General features: G+C 41.5%; 1 protein-coding gene across 13 annotated transcripts in view; it reads right to left on the reverse strand.

Moving 5' to 3' along the window:
* Nucleotides 1-27,061, reverse strand: part of TMEM164 (transmembrane protein 164) — a 193,671-nt gene that overhangs the window by 80,997 nt on the left and 85,613 nt on the right. For all 13 annotated transcript variants that reach the window (XR_642112.4, XM_009198104.4, XM_031660645.1 and 10 more), the window contains one exon: nt 4,521-4,587. Coding sequence is in view for 12 of the 13 variants with exons in the window: in XM_009198104.4 (XP_009196368.1) it covers nt 4,521-4,587 (67 nt within the window). In the remaining variant the exon portion in view is untranslated. The remainder of the gene's footprint in view (nt 1-4,520; nt 4,588-27,061) is intronic.

The raw sequence follows: 27,061 nt of genomic DNA on the forward strand, positions 1-27,061 counted from the left end.
TAGAAATTCACTGAGGACCCCACATCCTTTAGCTGACTGTGGCAACTACTTTGAACGCCCTCTCACTCTGTCTTTGTGTATGTGAGTATATGTATATCTATGGTACCGGTACACACAATGATCAGTTCATTTTATTTTTCTTGCTTCCTCATTACTGCTAATGAGCAACAAAATAAAATAATTAAAAAGATAAAGGGCCAAGAAGGAAGGGCAAAAGTCAAAAGCTGTCTTCCTGCCTAATTGGATCATCAGGTTTAAGAAAGAGTTGCCAATCTTCATGTGTCTCATGTGAAGTCAATCTGAGCTCAACTAAGGGGCTGCAAGGCAAAACTCCCTAAAGCCAGAGTAGTCCAAGAGAGGTCCCAATCATCTAAAAGAACCAGACCTAACCCAATTGCAAATACATAGGCAAATGGAGATATCCCCAGCTTTTCTAAGTTCTTTTCTTTAGAAAAAGAGCACAAAGATTGACCAGATTGACTGGAATCACTAGTTAAGAGAAAGGTTACTTGAACATTTTTGGTAAGTTAGTTGACTACAGCCTCACATTTATTTGGAAAGTATTAGCTGTTAATGTAACAGATATACCAGCACATCTGCTATGACATGGGGGAAAAGGAGGGAGGAAGGAAAGCAGGGTTGGGGGAAGAAACAGTGGTTTCTATGTAGGGTAGTATGGGTGCTATGAGCTGAATTGTGTCCCCCCAAAATTTGTACGTTGGAGCCCTAACTCTTAGTACTTCAGAATGTGACTGTACAGTATTTGCAGATAGGGCCTTCAAAGAGGTGATGAGGTTCAAAGGAGGCCATCAGAGTGGGCTCTGTGCAACCAGATGTGTGTCCTTAGAAGAGGAAATTTGGCTAAACAAGAGACACTAGGGATGTGTGTGTAGAGAAAGGACCATGAGAAGAGGCAGCATGAAGGTGGCCATCTGCAAGCCAGAGAGGCCTCAGAAGAAACTAACCTTGCTGGCACTTTGATCTTGGGAATAGTAACAGTACCTTGCCTCATAAGTTTATTGCAATGATTAAATAAATTAAGCCATGTAAAGCACTTAGAACAGTAGCACATAGCAAGCACTCAAGAATCAGCAGCTGATAGTGCTGCTACTGTTACTTTTTATTTTTTTAAAGATGGGGTCTCACTCTGTTGCCTAGGCTGGAGTACAGTGACATGATCATAAATCACTACAGCCTTGAACTCCTAGGTTCAAGCAATCCTCCCACCTCAGGAGGGAGGGAGGAAGTCTCAAGCAGCCTGGACTACAGGCTTGCACCACCATGTCCAGTTAATTTCTATTTACTGATTTATTTATTTATTTGGAGGCGGAGTCTCGCTCTGTCGCCACGCTGGAGCGCGATCTCGGCTCACTGCAATCTCCACCTCCTGGGTTCAAGCGATTCTCCTGCCTCCACCTCCCAAGTAGTTGAGATTATAGGTGCACGCTGCCACGCCCAGCTAATTTTTGTATTTTTAGTACACACGGGGTTTCACCATGCTGCCCTCGATCTCCTGACCTCGTGATCTGCCTGCCTCAGCCTCCCAAAGTGCTGGGATTACAGGCATGAGCCACCAGGCTCAGCCGATTCTTTTTTTTTTTTTTTTTTTTTTTTAAGAGATGAGTTCTCACTGTGTTGCTCAGGTTGGTCTCAAACTCCTGGCCTCAAGTGATCCTCCCACCTCAGCCTCCTGAGTAGCTGGGACCACAGGTGTGAGCCACTGCACCCAGCAACTACTACTGTTATTGATAAAGGGACTAAGGCTACTTCAGCAGACCTAGGGAGATATGTACTTTTGTGTAACAATACTGACTGAAAACTTCACCAGCAGCTTTCTAACTGATTTCGGTACGTAATGGAGCATTTTGGGGCCCTCATTCTCATGCTTCTACAGTGAGAATCAAAATTTCTGTTTACATTCAATGGCTTTGCAAGAAGGTTATTTGGTTTTCATTGGGGGAAAGGTCCTACTAGAAAGAGAGCTGAAGGTGGCCTGTCTAGAGGAACTATATCTATCCACCTCAGCAGGTGCTGTTTGGCCAGAATTGTGGGCTGGAAACACTCCAATTCAGGATCATTAACTCTATTAGCCTAGGGGAAGATTTTCTGATGCACCTTCCTTTTCTGGGATCTGACAGAGCTGCTGAAATTTGAGAAAGCAGCTCTCTATCTGCCTGACCTCTCAGTCTCCTGAGAAAACAGGTACAAGGGGGAGCAGAAAGATAGTAAGATAGCACTGGATCTATTTTTCTGCCCTAGCAGGTTACCTCCACAGGCAGGAAGTAACTTCTGCTCCAACCCTGTTCCACTTCCCTGAGGCAGGAAGGACTTAAGCTGTGGTATGGGAAATTCGCTGTTTTTTGTTAACTGTTAAGTTTTTCAATTTGGTTTATTTTTACCATTCTTTGAAATTATCCCCTCTACCTCTGAGACCAAGGCAGGAGTTCTGATTCTACAGTTCACCAGGTGAAGTCAGGCAAGTCACAGACCATGGGAGATGTAGAAGGCAGGGCAACAGTGCCTCTGTCAGTGGCCTGTGCCTACTGATCCCAGCTCACAGGGGAATGTTGAACCAAGTGCACCCTATTAAGACAGAGGCTGTGCCCCCTGCACTCCCCAACACAGACGTTACCCTCCATCAAAAGCTCAAATGCTTTATCTGTAAGATGCTTTGGGGTCCTTGGCAGAAAAGATCTAGTCCATATAAGCTACCTTGGGAGTCCTGCTAAAATGTAAATTCTGATGCAGGTGTCTGCAGCTGGCCCCTGAAATTCTGCATGTCTAACAAGCAACACCCATGTGATGCTGATCCTAGGACCATACTTTGAGTTACACACTTGGAGTAACTGTGAGTTATGAACACCCGGGACAGTGATTCTTCAAGAGTGGTCTAAGGACCCCCTGCATCGGCATCACTTGGGGACTTGTTACAAACATTCAGTCCCTGCCATTACTTGCAGACTCTCTCAATCAGACCTTCTGGGGATGGGGCCTGACAAGCCTCATGTTTGACAAGCCCTTCAGTTGACTGCTATGAATGTTACATTTCAGAATCATTGCATGAAATCAGGGGTTCTCAACTCCCACTCCATGCTAGAATCACCTGGGGAACTTTTTAAAACACAATGCTCAGGCTTCATCACAGATCATGAACTCATCCTCTCCAAGGGCGGGGCAGGGCATCAGTGTTTGTTTTTAATTTTATTTCTAACTGACGAATAATTGTGGGTACTTATAAAGTACATACAGTATGATGTTTTGATATATGTGTGCATTGTGAAATGATTAAATCAAGCTAATTAGGTGAGCCTGGAACATTAATTAGGGTTCAAAATTGCTGCTTTAGATGAATGCTTTCTCTGTTAACTTCTACTGATATATGACATGCATCTTGAAAATTGTAACTATCATAAAGGTATACATGAATATTTGTGGGGAGGAGATGACAGGAATATTTGTGGAGAGGGAGCAAAGCATAGCTGTGGTTTTAGGATCAAGAGGCTTAGGCTCCAATCCTAACTGCCACTTGGAATTTTACTCCCTGAGAAAAATTTTCTTCCTCTGTAAAACAAGAGGCCATAATTCTTGCCCTGTCTACCTCAAACACTGTTATGCGAAAAGCCTTGTACACTGTAAAATGCTATCCAAAACTGAGGATTATCAATTAAAGATTTAAACTATGATCTTAATGTTTAAGGCAAATTTAAGTCAGAAAGCAGTAGTCATAATTTTACAAGTGATTTCTTTTTCTGAGCTTCTCAATGTGACCTGCTAATCCCTCCACAGTCCCACATTTGGGATTCTGAGGACACAGCTCTGCCAGCCCAGCATTGTAGCTCCTGCTTCTTTCTGGGCTGGTTTATCACCCAGCCTGCTGCTGCGACCATGGGATTCTCCCTGCTAGCCACTAGGGGCTGTTCGGTCCAGACTGGCCCATGGGTTTGGGTGAATGGGGAAGGAATCTAATTCTTGCCCTAGGAAGTCCTTGGAGAACTAGACAGGCTATGAGGCTCCCACAGCAAATTACTCAAGGCCAGTGTGGCTGAATCTTAGGACACCTGAAAGCTCCTTTCTTTCCATTAAACCTCTCAAAGAGTTTGTATAGGTTTCTTTGGTCTGCCCTGGTTATTTTACTTTTTTATTTTTTTTGAGACCAAATCTCACTCGGTCGCCCAGGCTGGAGTGCAGTGGCACAGTGTTGACTCACTGCAACCTCTGCCTCCCGGGTTCAAGTGATTCTTCTGCCTTAGCCTCCCGAGTAGCTGGGATTGCAGGCAAACACCACCATGCCTGGCTAATTTTTGTATTTTTAGTAGAGATAGGGCTTCACCATGTTGGCCAGACTGGTCTCAAACTCCTGACCCCAAGTGATCCGCCCATCTCGGCCACCCAAAGTGCTGGGATTACAGGCGTGAGCCACCGCGCCCAGCCAGCTATATGTATATTTTTAAAATCACATGGGCATATGGACAAGTACTGCTTTGGATGTTGCTGGTACATTTCCAGAAGGGGCTACTTACCAGCCGAGTGTTTACCACAGGAAAGAGCAATGCCAGAAGAGCTCCATTCAACATGTGCATCTGTAGCCTAGTGGGAGAGAAAGATAAAGTTCAGGTCATACTCAGTCCCTGATACAAAGGGAGAAAAAAGACATGTCACGTTAAGCCACGCCATATGGAAGAGAACTATGTATACAAGTTGCTCTCTGTGGAAAATGGCACTAGAGTTTGCACAAAATAAATTAAAAGTGGCATATTTTGTATTAACTGAAATGTTCTGAAGAGCACCATCACTGGCTCAGAATCCCCTGAACACCTCCTGAACATGCTTTGGTTACAACAATTTATTACATAATGAGCTCTGTGCTCCCTAAACATTCAGTCAGTCCCAATCAACAGCTTCAACTGCTACAGCTTGGGCGGCATTAGAAAAGGGGAACTACGGGAGGTAAGTGTTCTGTTATTACAGTAGAAACCTATTTATTATAACATGGCTGCTTATTTACACTGTCATGTATAATCCTTTTCCCCAAACAGAGACCTAGACAGAAAAATATTGCTACAACCCAGGAAGCCAACTGCAGTGTTTTGCAAACTATATATCCCCACTTTCTTAGAAATGCCCTCAGGAGCAAAAGTGAGCAGCCTTCCAGGCTTTCATTTACATATTGGGCTCTGTGACTTAAAAGCAAAACAAAAAAAGAAAAAATAAGAAGAAAACCACTGGTCTCCAGCACTGGTTAATGATACTGTTTCCCAATCCCAATGCCAGACTTGTTAAAGTACATGCATATTAGAAACCCTTCATAAGTCAAGCACAATTAACTCAGGAACAAACCCTGCTTGTGAGGGCTCTGGGGATGGATTTAAGTAGCTTCCTTCATTATTAAAGGAAAATGGTTCTTTACTACTAAGAGAGATGAAAAGAATGACAGTCTGTTCCTCTTGAAGAAACATTGATTTGATGGGTTATGGACAACCACCACAGAGGCAACATGCCTCTTAGACCTCAACACTAGCTGCAGGTCGATATCAATCTCTTTCTCTCTCTCTCTCTCTCTCTCTCTCTCTCTCTCTCTCTCTCTCGCTCTCTCTCTCACACACACACACACACACACACACACACACACACACACACACACGCTCACACAGCATACCTCCTATGCCCTGGCTGGGAAAACAGTCCACATGTTGAAGACTCCCTAGAACTTCAGCTCTTCTCTTGGCACTCACAGATGTGTTTGTAAGACTAAGAGATGTGGCTGGGTGCAGTGGCTCATGCCTATAATCCCAGCACTTTGGGAGGCAGAGGCTGGCGGATCAGCTGAGGTCGGGAGTTCAAGACCACCCTAGCCAATATGGCAAAACCCCATCTCTACTAAAAATATAAAAATTAGCCAGGCATGGTGGCAGGTGCCTGTAATCCTGGCTACTCGGGAGGCTGAGGCACAAGAATTGCTTTAACTCAGGAGGTGGAGGTTGCAGTGAACCAAGATCATGCCACTGCACTACAGCCTGGGTGAGAGGGGGAGGGGAGGGGAGGGGAGGGGAGGGGAGAAGGGAAGAAGGGAAGGGAGAAAGACTAAAAGATGTTACAAGAAGACCCCGGAGAATGGCACAGAAACCCCAAGACTGCTTTTCACTTCCCCTAGTCTGTTTCTTCCTATTGTTCTTTGTCACTAAAACTTTGTGAATAGTGATGGTGTGCACTTAATATATTCCAGCCATCCTTAATCAAGAACCAGAAGAAAAATAATAATATTCCAGGCAAGTATCTGATTAACTGCTTTACATGAACTTTCTTGCTTAATTTTTATACCAATCTTCTGAGATAGGTACAATTACTTTTCCCATTTTGTTGATAAGGAAACCCGTTTCAGAGAAGTGAGGTGATCTGGTCAACATTACACATAAGAGAGTAGAGTCAGAGTTCAAAACCAGGTTTATCTGACTGCAGACCCCAAACTCTTACATCTCTCTTGCTGCCTTGTATAGAAGCCCCTGGTCCCTTCCTCCTGCCAAAGTATGACCTCAGGTGGAGGGTGACAATGTTCCTCTTTCCTTCCTTTTAGTTTCAAGGGTCTCTCCACCTCCTTCTTCATTACCTGCCCCTGGCTTAATAAGATTTCAAAGGATAACTAAAGTGGAAAAGGCTGTTTGGCTACCCAAGGCCATCACACTCCCTCAGATTAATAAGGCTTGACCTGGTCCATAAAAGGGAAGAGGCACACCAATGCAATGTCACTCCAGCCTCCCTGGGGCTGGCCAGGTTACCACAACCCTTTTTCAGCAGTGTCATTCAAGGTGGCACCCCGTGTCTGACAAACCTGACAAATGGAGTACTAAAAATTCTGGCTCAAGCCTTAGTATCTACAGCAGGAGCTATTAACAGCCATTCCAGGCCTTCAGTGAAGTAGAATCTGGCTTAATCCCGCCCCTGGGCCCTCCTATGTGACAGCCACAACATAAAAACTCACCCTGGGAGAGCAAAAAAAAAAAAAAATCACATCAACAGTCCAGATGAAAGTTGGATTCTGGGCTGGGTGTGGTGACTCACACCTGTAATCCCAGCACTTTGGGAGGCCGAGGCAGGATCACTTGAGGTAGGGAGTTCAAGACCAGCCTGGCCAACATGGCGAAACCCCGTCTCTACTAAAAATACAAAAATTAGCTGGGCAAGGTGGCAGGCGCCTGTAGTCCCAGCTACTCAGGAGGCTGAGGCAGGAGAATCACTTGAACCTGGGAGGCAGAGGTTGCAGTGAGCCGAGATCATGCCATTGTACTCTGGCCTGGGTGACAAAGCGAGACTGCATCTCAAACAAACAAACAAAAAAAGCTGGATTCTGGTGCCAGGCTTTGCTATGGACCTCAAACGAAATGTTAGCATTTGCACAGGGTCAATTAGACATTTGGGCACCAAAAGTTAAATCTTGGGGTTGATGGAACTGATAAGGGCCTATGGATGGCCAAAGATGAAGATAAAACTAACATAAAGATCCAAAACAGTTAAGTCCCTAGATAAAGACAAGCATTGCTCTGGGTTCTCAAAATTCAGTTTATGCGAGGTATATATATGCCACAGGGTGAATTATCTTTAATATATAAAGAAGCCTTACATATTAATAATCACAAACATTTCTAACATTTATTGAACATTTCTATGTGCAAATCATTGGGCTAAGGATTCAAATACATCATCTCATTCAGTCATTAGAGTTTTTATTATAACCACCATCATCTTCTTCATTTCTTATCGGAGAAAACCAAAGCTCCAAGTGATTAAGTGATCTGCCCAAGATCAAACACATAATAAGTGACAGAGGCTTAAGTCAAGCTCAGATGTCACCAAGTTTCAAGCTTGTGTTTTTGCCATTGTACTCTGCTTTAAACCTATGGCATGAATGTTACATATGTTCTGTGTGTGTGTATGTGTGTCTGTGTTTCTATGTGTGTATGTATCAGACTGCAGGCCAGGAAGGAAAAAGTTCTTGAATGCCATTGGGGCAAGGAAGGTCATGCCTAAACCCCTCGTGTGTTCTGTGGCAACTATCCTGATCACACAACTACATTGTCCTTTACAGAAAAAGCACAGCTCTACAGGTAAATGACTGACCAACTCAGAAGCAGAGGCTTTTGTTTTAACTTTATACCCACCCGCAGCCTGCCACAAAAATTTGTATTGGGTATGGCAAAAGGCTATAGGGCCACTAGAAACTCCTGTGAGGGAGTTCCCTCATCTGTACAATAGGAACCATAATAGTACCCAACTCATAGGATTGTTATAGGGAATTGTATTTATAAAATGCATTAAAATGTGCGTGGCATATAGTAAGACTCACATAAAATGTTTGTTAAATAAATGGTGAAGAACTCACCTAAAGCCTCAAGATGGATGGATGGATGATGGATGGATGGATGGATGGATGGATGGATGGATGGATGGAAGGAAGGAAGGAAGGAAGGAAGGAAGGAAGGAAGGGAAGAAGGGAGGGAGGGAAAGGAGGAAAGGAAGGATAGGAATGGAAAAAGGAATAGAAAAAAAAATATATGAGAGACAAACTATTTAAAAAATTCAAAGTGTCAGAAAGAGGTCCAGAGAAAGCAGATGGACAGACTGAAGGCCAGAACCAAAAAGTAGAGCTTGGGGACAGACTTATATTTAGTTAGTCATACTTATAAACCTCCTTGCCAGCTCAGAGTATTGGTCATTGTATTATATATACAGTTGATCTTTGAACAATGTGGAGGTTAGGGGCACTGACTTCCTGAGCAGTCTAAAACCTGCCTATAACTTTTAACTCCTCTAAAACTTAACTACCAATAGCTTACTGTTGACCAGAAGCCTTACTGAGATCAATTAACACAAATTTTGTATGTTATATGTATTATATATTGTATTCTTACAGAGAAGAGAAAACATTAAGAAAGTCATGAGGAAGAGAAAATACATTTAGAGTACTGTACTACATTTATCAATACCGTAAGTCTGCATCATCTGTTCACAAGATGAATCGTCCATCTAAAATAGTGGGCAACTGCAGCTGCAGACCTCAATCTATCAAGCAATTCAACTTTTCCTTGTAATGTCTTAACTTTTCTCTGCTTCTTGGGAGCACTTCAGCATGACTAGTGCACTTTGTATGGGTCCTCTGGTGTTATTCAACATTTATGGTATTGCACTAAACATGATGAAAAATGCGAGAACCACAAGGATCACTTTTTATTGGGATCCACCATTTACCGGAGAAAGAACAGCCTATTCAGAGATGATTAGGGGCACAGGGCATTGTAAGGGATACTCACAACACCTGAGCTCACCGCAGGACGTGGCTATAAAATTATTACAGGAGTACAGTATGTACTACAGTTAATTTTATGTGGTTATGCTTTAATACTGCATCTTTACATCTGTTTGCATCTCTCAATTATGATGGCACAATGTACAGTCTATAAATGTGTACATAAGCTTTGATAAATTTTAACTTCTTATAATAGATTGTGTATATTTTAGAGTAGTAAACTATAAAATACACTAGTGTCTACATATATTTATTCATTCATGACATACTTAACCTTATCTTAATCTTTTTCAATATTTCTAGACTATAAGACTTGCGTGCAAATTTTTTCAAATTGTCAAAAATCTCCAAACCTTTTTCCAATATATTTATTGAAAAAATCTGCTTCTAAGTGGACCTGCATAGCTCAACCTCATGTTGTTCAAGGGTCGACCCTTCCCTCATGTTTTCCATCCTGTTTAGTGTGATACTGTAACCATTGAGTAACACCAGGGGATCCAGATGAAGTGCCACTAGTTATGCTGGAAGTGCTCCCAAGAAGCAAAGAAAAGTCATGACATTACAAGAGAAAGTTGAATTGCTTGATATGCAGCATATATTTTATTTTCTGTATATTGTGATATTCTGATATCTTTAAAACCCTTTCTGGCTAGAGACAGCCTGCCCCCACCCCCATACTCCAGCCAATTCTTAGAAGATAGCAAGTACTCGGCCAGAAACATGCCTTTGATATGCAAACTAACCAATCCAAAGCCAGACCTCCTCTATCTGCCCCTTACACCCCAGGAGGCTATATTCCTCTTCCTTAATCGCCCCAGGGCCAGATATCAGGCAACTAGGGTGCACCCCTACAGCTTAGAGGCCTGCTGAAATTATTCGAACTAGCCAATCCTTAACTATCCACCCTGTCCTGCCTTGCTTTTCCTGTGGAAACCCCAATAAAGGCAGTGGCCTAAAACTTCCTCCTTGCTCCTATCTCCTGCCTCCTCACCACCCTAATGTCTTTCCCAAGTGGCCTTGCCTAGTATCCCAGGCCTCCTATCTCTAGGACCTGTGAATATAATAAACTTTGTTTTTTCCTTACCCTCTCCTCTGTCTACTCTTGTGGCCACATCTGACTGATCATCACAAAAGAACACAAGATAACCATTATTACTGTCACAAACATTTCCTATAAGCTTTTTTGGTTTTGTATAGGATGCTACACTGAGTCTGCTTAGCTGGTAAGAATCTGAGGCAATATGGCAAGCACCATGGTTTTGATTCTCTTCTGGATCAGTTAATTTTGTTGAATTTAGTTCCACAAACATTAGCCAATCCATTACTGTGTGCCTAACATTGTTGCAGGTATTGTAGGGAAAAGAAGATCAGTGTAAGTAAGACACAGTATCTGCCCTCAAAAAGCTAACAATTTTTATGAGAAGGCAAGAAGTGAAATAACTAGAGGAAATGTACAATGATTAAGGGGGGTTGGAATCAAGTCTACATTCCATCCCATCTCTACCATTTACCGGCCAAGTGACTATGGACAAATCACTTAAAATATGTGTCAATTTCTGGCCAGGCACAGTGGCTCACGTCTGTAATCCCAGCACTTTGGGAGGCCGAGGCGGGCAGATCACGAGGTCAGAAGATCGAGACCATCCTGGCTAACACAGTGAAATCCCATCTCTACTAAAAATAAAAAAATTTTAAAAATTAGCCGGGCATGGTGGCAGGCTCCTGTAGTCTCAGCTACTCGGGAGGCTGAGGCAGGAGAATGGCGGGAACCTGGGAGGCGGAGCTTTCAGTGAGCCGAGATCGGGCCACTGCACTCCAGCCTAGGCGACACAGCGAGACTCTGTCTCAAAAAAAAAAAGTGTAAATTTCCTCACAATTGGTAATGGAACTAATAACAGCACCTACTGAAAGGATTAGAGAATTTAATAAAATAAGACCATGTAAAGTGATCAATGTAGTGCCTAGGATATAATAAGCACTCAATATACAGTGGCTGTATTATCCTTAATAGATCAATGTAAATGCATATCATATTATTCATAACAAATGAAGCTATTATGATCCTTCACGAGATGAATTCTATTTCAATTTAGTACTTGACAACAACCAAGAACAAAAAGATATGGAACAGATGACAAATTTTCTGGATGGCTGGAAAGGCAAATTCATAGACAGGAATTTGCAAAGGAAATTATAAAATATTTTGAACTGAACAACAACAAAAAAAGATGCCAGTAACAGGAAATTTTTTTTTTTTAAGACAGTCTCACTCTGTCACCCAGGTTGGAGGACGGGAGTGCAGTGGCAGGATGTTGCCTCACTACAACATCCGCCTCCCGGGTTCAAGTGATTCTCCTGCCTCAGTCTTCCAAGTAGGAGATTACAGGTGCCTGCCACTACGCCCAGTTTTTGGTGGGTTTTTTTTTTGTTTTGTTTTTTGTTTTTATTGTATTTTTTGTAGAGATGGGGTTTCGCCATGTTGGCCAGGCTGGCTCTCGAACTCCAATCCACCCACCTCGGCTTCCCAAAGTGCTGGAATTACAGGCGTGAGCCACTGTACCCGGCCTGAAATTATTATATTAGGCAAAAAGAATGATCTCAAATTAGCAATCTAAGCTCCCACCTTAAGAATCCAAAAAATAAGAGCAAAATAAATCCAAGGCAAGCAGAAAAAATGAAATAATAAAGAGCAGAGATCAATGAAATGGAAAAGAAAAACAATAGAGAGGCAGGGCCCAGTGCCTTATGCCTGTAATCCCAGCATTTTGGGATGCCAAGGCGGGGGGAGTCACTTGAGCCCAGGAGTTCAAGACCAGCCTGGGATGTAGTGGTGCAAGACTGTAGTCCCAGCTAATCGGAAGGCTGAGGTGGGAGAATCGCTTGAGCCCAGGAGGTCGAGGCTGCAATGAGCCATGAGCATACGCCACTGCACTCCAGCTTGGACGACAGAGTGAGACCCTGTCTCAAAAAAAAAGAACAATCAATAAAACCAAAAGTTTGTGTTTCAAAAAAGTCAATACAATTTATAAACCTCTAGGTAGAATGACATGGATAAAAAGAGAGAAGGAAAAAAGTTAACAATATCAGCAATGAAAGAAGATATTAGAACTCTAGTAATTAAAATTATAAAAGAATACTCCAACCAACTCTGTGCACATAAATTTGACAACTTAGATGAAATGGGCATATTCTTCAAAAACCACAAACTCCAAAACTCACCCAAGATGAAAAAGACAACCTGAATAATCCTATTCAATAAATTAAATTCATAGTTAAAATCATCTGAATAAGAAATCTCCAGACTCAGATAGTTTCAGTGACCAATTCTACCAAATATTTATACAATCTTGTCCAGAAAATAAAAGAGAAGGAAACATTTCTCATTTTGATTTGAAGAGGGCAAAGAATAAACACATCAACAAATGAAACAGAATGGTCCATCACTACATTACCCAGATACCAAAACTAGAGGAGGTGGGTAGTGGGGAGGAAGAAGAGGAAGAGAAGAAGAAAATAGAGGAAAATGAAGATGATGATGGAAGAAGAAGGAAGCAGGAAGAAGAGGGAGGGAGGCAAGGAGGGAAAGAGAGAAGGAAGGAAGGAAGGAGGGAGGGAGGGAGGGAGGGAGGGAAGGAGGGAAGGAAGGAAGGAAGGAAGGAAGGAAGGAAGGAAGGAAGGAAGGAAGGAAGGAAGGAAGGAAGGAAACAAAGACCAATATTCCTCATGAACACAGACACAAAAATCCTCAGGAAAATATTAGCAAATCTAAAGTAGCAGTATAGAAAGAATAATACTCTATGACTAAGTGCATTTTGTCCTGGTAATACAAGGTTAGTTCAATGTTTGAAATTCAATTAATATAATTCACCAAATCGTGCCAAAAAGACTAAAAAATACTAAAAAGTACGTGATCATATCAACTGACATAGAAACGGTATTTTGTCAAAATTCAGTATCTATTCATGATAAAAATTATCATCAAACTAGGAATAGTAGGGAACTTCCTCAACCTGATAAAGGGCACCTAAAATTACTACACCTAATGTAATACTTAATGGTGAAAGACTAAATGTTGCCCCCTACAACATTAGAAACATGACAAGGATGTCCACTCTCACCACTACTGTTAGACTAGAAGCTTTAGCGAGGAATTAGGCAACAAAAATAATAGAGATTGAAAAGGAAGAAGTAAAACTGTCCTTATTTGCAATGGACGTGATTATATGTATGGAAAATCCCTACGAATCTACAAAAAAGCTCCTAAAAAAATATATTAGTTTTTAAAGGTCAGAGGATACAAGATACAAAGTCAACACACAAAAATCAGTCACTTCTACACAGTAGCAGTGTACAACTGAAAACCAAAATTTTGAAAGTACCATTTAAAATGTTTCAAAAAGGCCAGGTGCGGTGGCTCAAGCCTGTAATCCCAGCACTTTGGGAGGCCGAGACGGGCGGATCACAAGGTCAGGAGATCGAGACCATTCTGGCTAACATGGTAAAACCCCGTCTCTACTAAAAAATACAAAAAACTAGCCGGGCGAGGTGGCGGGCGCCTGTAGTCCCAGCTACTCGGGAGGCTGAGGCAGGAGAATGGCGTGAACCCGGGAGGCGGAGCTTGCAGTGAGCTGAGATCTGGCCACTGCACTCCAGCCTGGGCGACAGAGCGAGACTCTGTCTCAAAAAAAAAAAAAAAGTTTCAAAAAAAAAACTAAAATGCTTAGGTATAAATCTATCAAAATATTTACAGGATCCATATGCTGAGAATGGCTAAATGCTGATAAAATAAAAGACCTAAATAAATGGAAAGACAAACCATGTCCAAGGACTGAAAGGCTCAACATAGGAAAGATGTCAGTTCTCACCAAAACGATCTATAGATTCAAAGGAATTCTGATCAAAATCCCAACAGGATATTTTATAGATAGACTGACTTTAAAATGTATATGGAAGGTCAAAGAAACAGGAATAGCTAAAATAATTCTGTAAAAGAAGCAGATAATGAGGGAGTCACATTGCCTGATTTTAATGCTTACTACAAAGTTACAGCAATCAAAACAATGCAGTATTGCCCAAGAATAGACACATCAATCAATGAAACATAATAGTCCAGAATTTGACCCACATAAATATAATCATTTGATTTTTGAAAACAGCGTAAATGGGGTTGAAGCAATTGGACATTAATATGTAAAATAACAAACTTAACCTAAACGTCACACCTTATATAAAAGCTAAGTCATAACTCTAAATAGAAAATTATAAAACTCTTAGAAGGAAATGTAGGAAAAAATCCGTGATCTTCAGTTAAGCAAAGTTCTTAGACGTGACACCAAACACATAATACGTAAAAGAAAAAAAATGATAAACTGACATTAATCAAAATGAAAAACTTTTGATCTGTGAAAGACACTTTAAGACAATGAAAAGACGAGCTATATAACATATAACATGGGAGAAAATATTTGCGAATCACATATCCAACAAAGAACTTTTATCCAGAATATATAAAGAATCCTCAAATTCAACAATAAGAAAACACACAACCCAGCCGGCCGCGGTGGCTCACGCCTGTAATCCCAGCACTTTGGGAGGCTGAGGCGGGCAGATCATGAGGTCAGGAGATCGAGACCATCCTGGCTAACACGATGAAACCCCGTCTCTACTAAAAATACAAAATATATATATATATATATTAGCCGGGCATGGTGGCGGGTGCCTTGTAGTCCCAGCTACTCGGGAGGCTGAGACAGGAGAATGGCATGAATCCGGGAGGCAGAGCTTGCAGTGAGCTGAGATGGCGCCACCGCACTTCAGCCTGGGCAGCAGAGTGAGACTCTGTCCACCCCACCCCCGCCAAAAAAAAACAGTGCTATAAAAAAAAAACGTGGACACTTCAGCAAAAGAAGTTGTTATTGAATATGTTGTTGTTTTCATAGCAAATAAGCAGATAAAAATACGTTCCCTACCATTAGAGAAATGCAAACTAAAACCACAATCAGATGCCACTTCTCACCTGAAAACAAAAACAAAAACAAAAAAAGACAATAGCAATGTGGAGAAACCAGAATTCTCATACACTGTTGGTGGGAATGTAAACGTAAAAGTACTGATTCGGAAAACTATTTGATGGTATCTTATAAAGGTTTTTTTTTTTTTTTTTAATAAAAAAAAAAAAGAAAAAACTTTTAGAAGTTAAAAGTACTAGTACTCACCCTACAACTCAATAATTCTGTTCCTGGCTCCCTACTAAGATGAAAACTTATGTTTACACGGAACCCTCTACACCAATGTTTACAGCAACTCTACTCATAATAGACAAAATCAGCAGTCCAGGTACCCTTCAATGGCTGAATGGATAAACAAACTGTGGTACTTACAGACCATGGAAAACCACTCAGAAATAAAAAGGAATAAACAACTGATACATGTAACGACTCAGATGAATCTGAAAGGCATTATGCTAAGTAAACAAAGCCACTCTCTAAAGGTTACATACTATAAGGTTCCATTTGTATGACATTCTCCAAAGGACAAAACTACAGTGATGCAGAACTGGTCAGTGGTTGCCAGGGTTTAGAAATCTGGGTGTCACACTAAAGGGAGAGTATAAGAAGTTTTTGTAAGTGATGGAGCAGTTCTAAACCCTGTATGTGGTGGTAATTATAATAATCTATACATGTCTTAAGATTCATAGAACTTTATTCCCAAAAAAGCCAATTTGGCTGTATAACTGAACAAAATTCAAAAATGTATAAGAGAAGCAAAACACCGAACTCTCCCAGTCTCAGCTTTCACACTCACAAAATAAGTGATCCAAGATTCTGAGCATTTTAAACAACGTTTTTTTGCCCTAGTTTTTTCTTTACACTGAAAGTTTTAAACATACAGTAAAGTATTTTTTAAAATGAGCACCTCTGCACCTACCATACAGCTTTAATAAATTTGAATATTATTGATTCAGTTGTCCTCTATGTACCCTTCCTGAATACGATTCATCTCCCCCAACCCTCACCAAGGGGAACCTCTATTCTAAAGTAGTTGACTTCCTTGTTGCCCGTGTTTTTATACATTTACTATGTTTGAATGTATCCACAAATCACATATAGTGTTGTTTCATGTTTATAACCTTAAATAAATGGTACATTATATAGAGAAAGAGATTATGCAAATTACATTTTTCACTTAACTTCTAATTATCCATGTTTATACATGTAGCTCAACTTCATCTGTTTTTCACTGCTGTATATTATTCACTTTTATGAATATACCACAAGTTAGTTACGCATTGTCATGCTGATGGACATTTGGATCTACTTTTTTCCTTCAGCCAGACACTGAGATTTACTTTCTGTGATTTGCATTATAAAAGCAAAAGATCTGGCTGGGTACAGTGGCTCATGCCTGTAATCTCAGCACTTTGGGAGGCCAAGGCAGGCAGATCATTTGAGGTCAGGAGTTCGAGACCAGCCTGGCCAACATGGTGAAATCCCATCTCTACTGAAAATACAAAAATTAGCTGCTCGTGGTGGCATGCGTCTGTAATCCCAGCTACTCAGGAGGCAGAGGCTGAAGTGAGCCAAGATCACGCCACTGCTCTCCAGCCCGGGCACAAAGTGAGACTCCGTCTCAAAAAAAAAAATCTGTTTCTACCATCCCAGAGTCCAGAGTCCTTCCACACTGACTTTCTGTTTCGATAAACCCTTGGATCTAAGAGTGTATACATTTTTTCCCACTTTGTGAGGTCCTGTAGCACAATCCTGTCTGTCTTGTGGTAGGAAGTGCAGTTAGGAACTTGCATTTCAGAAATCACATATAAGAAAATAAGACGCTCGCCTGTCCAAGATAGCTGAATAGGAACGGCTCCAGTCTACAGCGCCCAGTGTGAGCAACACAGAAGATGGGTGATTTCTGCATTTCCAACTGAGGTACCAGGTTCATCTCACCCAGCCTTGTCGGACAGTGGGTGCAGCCCACAGAGCTTGAGCCGAGGCAGGGCAGGGCATCACCTCACCTGGGAAGCACAAGGGGTTAGGGAATTTCCTTTCCTAGCCAAGGGAAGCCGTGACAGATGGTACCTGGGAAATCGGGTCACTCCCACCCTAATACTGTGCTTTTCCAACGGCCTTAGCAAATGGCACACCAGATATTATATCTCGCGCCTGGCTGGAGGGTCCCATGCCCACGGAGCCTCGCTCACTGCTACACAGCAGTCTGAGATCGAACTGCAAGGCAGCAGCGAGGCTGGGGGAGGGGCGCCCGCCATTTCTGAGGCTTGAGTAGGTAAACAAAGCGGCCTGAAAGCTCGAACTGGGTGGATCCCACCACAGCTCAAGGAGGCCTGCCTGCCTCTGTAGACGCCACCTGTGGGGGCAGGGCATAGCTGAACAAAAGGCAACAGAAACTTCTGCAGACTTAAACATCTAACAGCTTTGAAGAGAGTAGTCATTCTCCCAGCACAGAGTTTGAGATCTGAGAACGGACAGACTAGCTCCTCAAGTGGGTCGCTGACCAGCGAGTAGCCTAACTGGGAGGTACCTCCCAGTAGGGGCCAACTGACACCTCATTAGGCCAGGTGCCCCTCTGAGACAAAGCTTCCAGAGGAAGGATCAGGCAGCAATATTTGGTGTTCTGCAATATCTGCTGTTCTATAGCCTCCGCTGGTGATACCCAGACAAACAGGGTCTGGAGTGAACCTCCAGCAAACTCCAATAGACCTGCAGCTGAAGGTCCTGAGTGTTAGAAGGAAAACTAACAAACACAAAGGACATCCACACCAAAATCCCATCTGTACGTCACCATCATCTAAGACCCAAGGTAGATAAAACCACAAAAATGTGGAAAACCCAGAGCAGAAAAGTTGAAAATTCTAAAAATCAGAGCGCCTCTTCTCCTCCAAAGGAATGCAGCTCCTTGCCAGCAATGGAACAAAGCTGGATGGAGAATGACTTTAACAGGTTGAGAGGAGAAGGCTTCAGACGATCAGTAATAACAAACTTCTCCGAGCTAAAGGAGGATGCTTGAACCCGTCACAAAGAAGCTAAAAACACTGAAAAAAGATTAGACGAATGGCTGACTAGAATAAACAGTGTAGAGAAGACCTTAAATGACCCAATGGAGCTGAAAACCATGGCACGAGAACTCCATGACGCATGCATAAGCTTCAGTAGCCGATTCGATCAACTGGAAGAAAGGGTATCAGTGATTGAAGATCAAATGAATGAAATGAAGAGAGAAGAGAAGTTTAGAGAAAAACTGAGTAAAAAGAAATGAACAAAGCCTCCAAGAAATATGGGACTATGTGAAAAGACGAAATCTATGTCTGATTGGTGTACCTGAAAGTGATGGGGAGAATGGAACCAAGTTGGAAAACACTCTGCAGGATATTATCCAGGAGAACTTCCACAACCTAGCAAGGCAGGCCAACATTCAAATTCAGGAAATACAGAGAACACCACAAAGATACTCCTCGAGAAGAGCAACTCCAAGACACATAATTGCCAGATTCACCAAAGTTGAAATGAAGGGAAAAATGTTAAGGACAGCCAGAGAGAAAGGTCAGGTTACCCACAAAGGGAAGCCCATCAGACTAACAGCAGATCTCTCGGCAGAAACTCTACAAGCCAGAAGGAAGTGGGGGCCAATATTCAACATTCTTAAAGAAAAGAATTTTCAACCCAGAATTTCATATCCAGCCAAACTAATCTTCATAAGTGAAGGAGAAATAAAATCCTTTACAGACAAACAAATGCTGAGAGATTTTGTCACCACCAGGCCTGCCTTACAAAAGCTCCTGAAGGAAGCACTAAACACAGACAGGAATAACTGGTACCAGCCACTGCAAAAACATGCCAAATTGTAAAGACCATCGATGCCAGGAAGAAACTGCATCAACTAATGAGCAAAATAACCAGCTTACATTATAATGACAGGATCAAATTCACACATAACAATATTAACCTTAAATGTAAATGGGCTAAATGCTCCAATTAAAAGAAACAGACCGGCAAATTAGATAAAGACCCAACACCCATCAGTGTGCTGTATTCAGGAGACCCATGTCACGTGCAGAGACACACATAGGTTCAAAATAAAGAGATGGAGGAAGATCTACCAAGCAAATGGAAAACAAAACAAGGCAAGGGTTGCAATCCTAGTCTCTGATAAAACAGACTTCAAACCAACAAAGACCAAAAGAGACAAAAAGGCCACTACATAATGGTAAAAGGATCCATTCAACAAGAAGAGCTAACTATCCTAAATATATATGCACCCAGTACAGGAGCACCCAGATTCATAAAGCAAGTCCTTAGAGAAGTACAAAAAGAGTTAGACTCCCACACAATAATAATGGGAGACTTTAACACCCCACTGTCAACATTAGACAGATCAACGAGACAGAAAGTTAACAAGAATATCCAGGAACTGAACTCAGCTCTGCAACAAGCAGACCTAATAGACATCTACAGAACTCTCCACTGCAAATCAACACAATATACATTCTTCTCAGCACCACATCACACTGATTCCAAAATTGACTACATAGTTGGAAGTAAAGCACTCCTCAGCAAATGTAAAAGAACAGAAATTATAACAAACTGTCTCTCAGACCACAGTGCAATCAAACTAGAACTTGGGATCAAGAAACTCACTCAAAACCATACGACTACATGGAAACTGAACAACCTGCTCCTGAATGACTACTGGGTAAATAATGAAATGAAGGCAGAAATAAAGATGTTCTTTGAAACCAATGAGAACAAAGACACAACGTACCAGAATCTCTGGGACACATTTAAAGCAGTGTGTAGAGGGAAATTTATGGCACTAAATGCCCACAAGAGAAAGCAGGAAAGATCTAAAACTGACACCCTAACATCACAATTAAAAGAACTAGAGAAGCAAGAGCAAACATATTCAAAACATAGCAGAAGGCGAGAAATAACTAAGATCAGAGCAGAACTGAAGGAGAAAGAGACACAAAAAACCCTTCAAAAAATCAATGAATCCAGGAGTTGCTTTTTTGAAAATATCAACAAAATTGATAGACCGCTAGCAAGACTAATAAAGAAGAAAAGAGAGAAGAATCAAATAGACACAACAAAAAATGATTAAGGGGATATCCCCACCGATCCCACAGAAATACAAACTGCCATCAGAGAATACTATAAACACTTCTACACAAATAAACTAGAAAATCTAGAAGAAATGGACAAATTCCTGGATACATACACCCTCTCAAGACTAAACCAGGAAGAAGTGGAATCTCTGAATAGAACAATAACAGGCTCTGAAATTGAGGCAATAATTAATAGCCTACCAACCAGAAAAAGTATGGGACCAAACAGATTCACAGCCAAATTCTACCAGAGGTACAAAGAGGAGCTGGTACCATTCCTTCTGAAACTATTCCAATCAATAGAAAAAGAGGGAATCCTCCCTAACTCATTTAATGAGGCCAACATCATCCTGATACCAAAGCCTGGCAGAGACACAACAAAAAAAGACAGTTTTAGAGCAATATTCCTGATGAATATCCATGCAAAAATCCTCAATAAAATACTGGTAAACCGAATCCAGCAGCACATCAAAAAGCTTATCCACCATGATCAAGTGGGCTTCATCCCTGGGATGCAAGGCTGGTTCAACACATGCAAATCAATAAACGTAATCCATCATATAAACAGAACCTACGACAAAAGCCACATGATTATCTCAATAGATGTAGACAAAACCTTCGACAAAATTCGGCAGCCCTTCATGCTAAAAACACTCAGTAAACTAGGTATTGATGGGACGTATCTCAAAATAATAACAGCTATTTATGACAAACCCACAGCCAATATCATACTGAATGGCCAAAACCTGGAAGCATTCCCTCTGAAAACTGGCACAAGACAGGGATGCCCTCTCTCACCACTCCTATTCAACATAGTGTTGGAAGTTCCAGCCAAGGCAATAAGGCAAGAGAAAGAAATAAAGGGTATTCAATTAGGAAAAGAGGAAGTCAAATTGTCCGTCTTTGCAGATGACATGATTGTATACTTAGAAAACCCCATTGTCTCAGCCCAAAATCTCCTTAAGCTGATAAGCAACTTCAGCAAAGTCTCAGGATACAAAATCAATGTGCAAAAATCACAAGCATTCTCATACACCAATAACAGGCAAACAGAGAGGCAAATCATGAGTGAACTCCCATTCACAATTGCTTCAAAAAGAATAAAATACCTAGGAATCCAACTTACAAGGAATGTGAAGGAACTCTTCAAGGAAAACTACAAACCACTGTTCAACAAAATAAAAGAAGACACAAACAAATGGAAGAACATTCCATGCTCATGGATAGGAAGAATCAATATCATGAAAATGGCCATACTGCCTAAGGTAATTTATAGATTCAATGCCATCCCCGTCAAGCTACCAATGACTTTCTTCACAGAATTGGAAAAAACTACTTTAAAGTTCATATGGAACCCAACAAGAAGCCGCATTGCCAAGACAATCCTAAGCCAAAAGAACAAAGCTGGAAGCGTCACGCTACCTGACTTCAAACTATACTATAAGGCTACAGTAACCAAAACAGCATGGTACTGGTACCAAAACAGAGATACAGACCAACGGAACAGAACAGAGGCCTCAGAAGTAATACCACACATCTACAGCCATGTGATCTTTGAGAATCCTGAGCAAAACAAGAAATGGGGAAAGGATTCCCTATTTAATAAATGGTGCTGGGAAAACTGGCTAGCCATAAGTAGAAAGCTGAAACTGGATCCCTTCCTTACACCTTACACAAAAATTAATTCAAGATGGATTAAAGACTAGAATGTTAGACCTTAAAACCATAAAACCCTAGAAGAAAATTAGGCAATACTATTCAGACACATAGGCATGGCAGACTTCATGACTAAAAAACCAAAGCAATGGCAACAAAAGCCAAAATTGACAAATGGGATCTAATTAAACTAAAGAGCTTCTAACAGCAAAAAAGAAACTACTGTCAGAGTGAACAGGCAACCTACAGAATGGAGAAAATTTATAATCTACCCATCTGACAAAGGGGCTAACATCCAGAATCACAAATGAATCCTAAAACAAATTTACAAGAAAAATCAAACAACCCAACAAAAAAGGGCACAGTATATGAACAGACACTTTCAAAAGAAGACATTTATGCAGCCAACAGACACATGAAAAAAAGCCTAACAGATCAATACCAGAGAAATGCAAATCAAAACCACAATGAGTGGCATACATACACCATCTCACACCAGTTGTAGAACGGGCGATCACAAAAGTCAGGAAATAACAGGTGCTGGAGAGGATGTGGGAGAAATAGGAACACTTTTTACACTGTTGGTGGGACTATAAACCAGTTCAACCATTATGAAAACAGTGTGGCGACCCTCAAGGATCTAGAACTAGAAATACCATTTGACCCAGCCATCCCATTACTGGGGATATACCCAAAGGATTATAAATCATGCTGCTATAAAGGCACATGCACACGTATGTTTACTGTGGCACTATTCACAATAGCAAAGACTTGGAAACAACCCAAATATCCATCAATGATAGACTGGATTAAGAAAATGTGGCACATATACATCATGGAATACTATGCAGCCATAAAAAGGATGAGTTCACGGTCTTTGTAGGGACATGGATGAAGCTGGAAACCATCATTCTGAGTAAACTATTGCAAGGACAGATAACCAAACACCACATGTTCTCACTCATAGGTGGGAACTGAACAATGAGAACACTTGGACACAGGATGGGGAACATTATACACTGGGGCCTGTCATGGGGTAGGGGGTTGGGGGAGAGATAGCATTAGGAGATATATCTAACGTATGAGTTAATGGGTGCAGCACACCAACGTGGCACATGTATACATATGCAGCAAACCTGCACATTGTGTACATGTACCTAGAACTTAAAGCATAATAATTAAAATTTTAAAACAGAAAGTAGGACAACTGCTGAGACTAAGTCGAAGCTATACAAGCATTTTATGTACTGCGCTGTTCACTTTTCCGTATGTTTAAAAATTTTCAGGCCATGTGCAGTGGCTCATGCCTGTAATCCCAGCACTTTGGGAGGCGGAGACGGTGGGAATCACAAGGTCAGGAGATCGAGACTATCCTGGTTAATACGGTGAAACCCCATCTCTACTAAAATATATATATATACATATATACAAAAAATTAGCCAGGTGTGGTGGCATGTGCCTGTAGTCCCAGCTACTTGGGAGGCTGAGGTAGGAGAATCGCTGGAACCCAGGAGGTGGAGGTTGCAGTGAGCCACGATCACGCCACTGCACTCTAACCTGGGCAACAGAGCGAGACTCTGCTCAGAAGAAAGAAAAAAGTTTCAGACTAAAAGAACATAAAAAACAAGCAAGTGAAGAAAAAAATGATAAGTAGAACAGGGAGGCTGGGCTGGCTTTGCCTGTAGACACAAAGATAATTCCCTGGTTGCAGCTGGTGGTTTCCCACTTCCTTGTTCTGAACCAAATGGGGCCGCACAACCACAGAGACTGCAGAATATATATATATTTTTTTCCCTGTGAAATTCAGGAAGTTGGCAACAGCCTCTATCTGGAAGGTACTCAACTGGTAAAAGAGGCTACTTATCTAAAGGCAATTTTCATTCTGAAATTTTACTTATCTGAATGAAAGCAATTTTCTTTCCTTAAGACCCAAATTCTAACAGTGAGTACACAGATGACAAAGTGTCAAGACAAGGATAATGCTATACGTTACTACTAACAATTATTGAGTACCTAGTGTATGTTAGATTTCATGCTAAGAAATTTACATGGGTCATCTTATCTAATCATCACTGTTACTCAGGAGGGTGGTTACTATTAATAGCATTCTTTTACAAATGAGGAAATGGAAGCTAAGACTTTAATCTTCGCTCAGGATCACAGAGCTAAGAATTAAGCAGAACCGCAACTATAACTAATTCCACTGTACTATTCAAGATCCCTTCAAAACATGTCTATCCCATAAATAAAATGCTGAATTTAACAGAACAGTGTTTAAATACATTATATTATGTTCATCCAAATAATGGAATACTATGTAGCCATCAGAAATCATGTTAAGAATACTTAATTAGATGGGTAAACAATCATGCTATATTTTAAATATTACAAAGTATCAGATTTAGAATGATCTTTATTTTGTTTCTAAAAATGGTGGCTCACGCCTGTAATCCCAGCACTTTGGGAGGCCGAGGCGCGTGGATCATGAGGTTAGGAGTTCAAGACCAGCCTCACCAATATGGTGAAACCCCATCTCTACTAAAAATACAAAAATTAGCCGGGTGCGGTGGCAGGTGCCTGTAATCTCAGCTACTCAAGAAGCTGAGGCAGGACAACTGCTTGAACCTGGTTGGCGGAGGTTGCAGTGAGCCGAGATCATGCCACTGCACTCCAGCCTGGGTGACAGAGTGAGACTCTGTCTGTTTAAAAAAAAAAAAGGGATATATACCTACAGAAGACTGAGAAGAAATTATACCAATATATTAACAGGAATTATCAGTTATTATTATTGTAGTCTTTATTGCTTTCTGAAATATTTTATTTCTTTTCTTTACAATTAGCATGGATTACTTTTATAATGAGAAAGAAACAGTTCTGTTTCTTCATTATTAACTGCACTGCTTCTATCTAACCTGCCCAAATCTTATCTATTATGCCGTACTGCTTTTTCTCCCCGCTTTGGAATTGCTTTTGATCAATATATAGCACAGTAGATTCTTCACTTGGATAAAGTAAAAAGAGGTCCAAAATAATCAGTCCTTATTCCTCTGCTGAGTACTGCTTTCCATGTTTCCGCAGATGGGAAAAGTTATCTGAATCTTTAGCCTTCCTTTAACCTAATGATGACGTACATCTAAACACATGCTTAAAGCCTAGGAGAAGGGGAAAAAAATAAAAGCAGTCCCTGCTCCAGGAACTTTCAAAGAGAACTTCTGGGAGACTTGGAGAAGATAAAACTGAGTATATGTAAAGGTAGGCAGCTTCTATTGTATGTGGAATGGGAAGAGAGACCTGTGAACAACCCAAAAGCACCTTCTCTCTTCTACAAATTAAGGGAAGAATACACATAGACAGAAGGCAGAACCTGACAATAAGGTGGCTCCTAGGAAAGCAGACACCTGAGCAGCATTCTCCATAAAAAAAGGGAAACTGGTCTCCCTGAATTGCTCTTTACTTACTGTGGTTTCCTCTTTCCCCTTTAAATCTGCAGCATTCATAAGCAGAGCCTTCTCTCCTTTGCCAATAACTGAGTCTTAATAAGGCTGCTCAGGTCAAAAACAATCTTTCAACTATCTTTTTCCGTGATGAGTCCAATGCTAAGCCAAAAAGCAGCCACCTCCAAGGTGAAGGTGGCAAAAGACTACCCCTTTTTAACTGCATATGACCCCAAACTAAGTCTCAGTTTAGAATCCTTCAGGTTCCAGAGCAGCTGACCAGATGAGCACTGGGGGGGCGGGGGGGGGGGGTGGTACTGAGATGGTAAAATCATTCCAAGACATTTACACTCAACAGGTTCAAACTGAGTCTATCTCATGACCTCAGAGCAGTCCTAGAGATCTGAGGTCTGAATTTCTCCCTGGGGAAAGTCATGCTGTTAAAAAATCTAAGATATCATAAATGAAATCTAGAAAAAGAAAGGGCCATGGGGATACTGCACTGTCATATCATGTGACCCAAAGGCCAACAGGATATCAGTCTTGCAATGCCAAGATCACGTGTCAGGCTGCCCCAGTTCTCCATGCCCACCCCTATGCTTCCCTCATCTACCTTGGCTCACATGCAGCCTATAGTCCTCTCTCCATCCAGCAACGCACCTCCTGCTCTCTGCAGCACAGATGAAATTTCATCTCATCCCCTTCAAAAGCTTCTTTAGACTGAGTCAGGTCATTATATGACCAAATAATCCTACTTGCATCACAGATCCACTCCTTTCCTCGCACACATGAAGATGAGCAACTTTAGGGTTTCAGTGGGGAGCAGAGGGGTACTGTACACTTTCTGGAGCAGAGGGGTACTGTACACTTTCTGAGGCAAAATATGTGTGTCAGCGCTCTGCTATGCACTTTTCTCACCCAAGGCGGGGTGAGGGAAGAGTTCCCTGCCATTTAAACCATACCACTCAGTGACTCACTCTCCCACCCTTGCTACATACACATGGATAACCAAGCACATTAAGTGCTGGGTGTTCGGAATACAGCTAAACCGTCTCATTACAACCCAAAGCCTGGGAAACCTTAATCTCTGTTCTCTTTTCCTTCATGTATTCCTTCAAGATATCCCAATTCAGAGGTCGAAGCTGTAGTGAGCTATGATCACGCCACTGCACTCCAGCCTGGGCAACAGAGCGAGATAGTTTCAAAAACAACAACAAACAAGATAGCCCAACTCAGAGAAAGTCTCAAAAGGCTAGTTTCTCTAAGAGGCTCCCTGCCCACTGTGAAATTCTTGAGCCCAGGTCTCTAGCTGATAAGGAAGAATCTTAGCCTGGAGGCTGTAGAAACAGTCGACTCAGATTGATGACTGCTCTTTTATTGAGTAAGAGTGTTGTGGTTAATAACTAAAAAGCTAGCATCTTCTAGTCTTGGGAGGAGCTCAGATCAACTACCAGAAGCATCGCTAGTCACCATTTGTACTACAAGCAAAAAGAAATGACTGGTTAGCTTTTAAGTTGTTTCTGATATGAACACTTCTGACAGCTGCAGAGGTTT

Source organism: Papio anubis, chromosome X (genome assembly GCF_008728515.1).
Source record: "Papio anubis isolate 15944 chromosome X, Panubis1.0, whole genome shotgun sequence".
Lineage (NCBI taxonomy): Eukaryota > Metazoa > Chordata > Mammalia > Primates > Cercopithecidae > Papio > Papio anubis.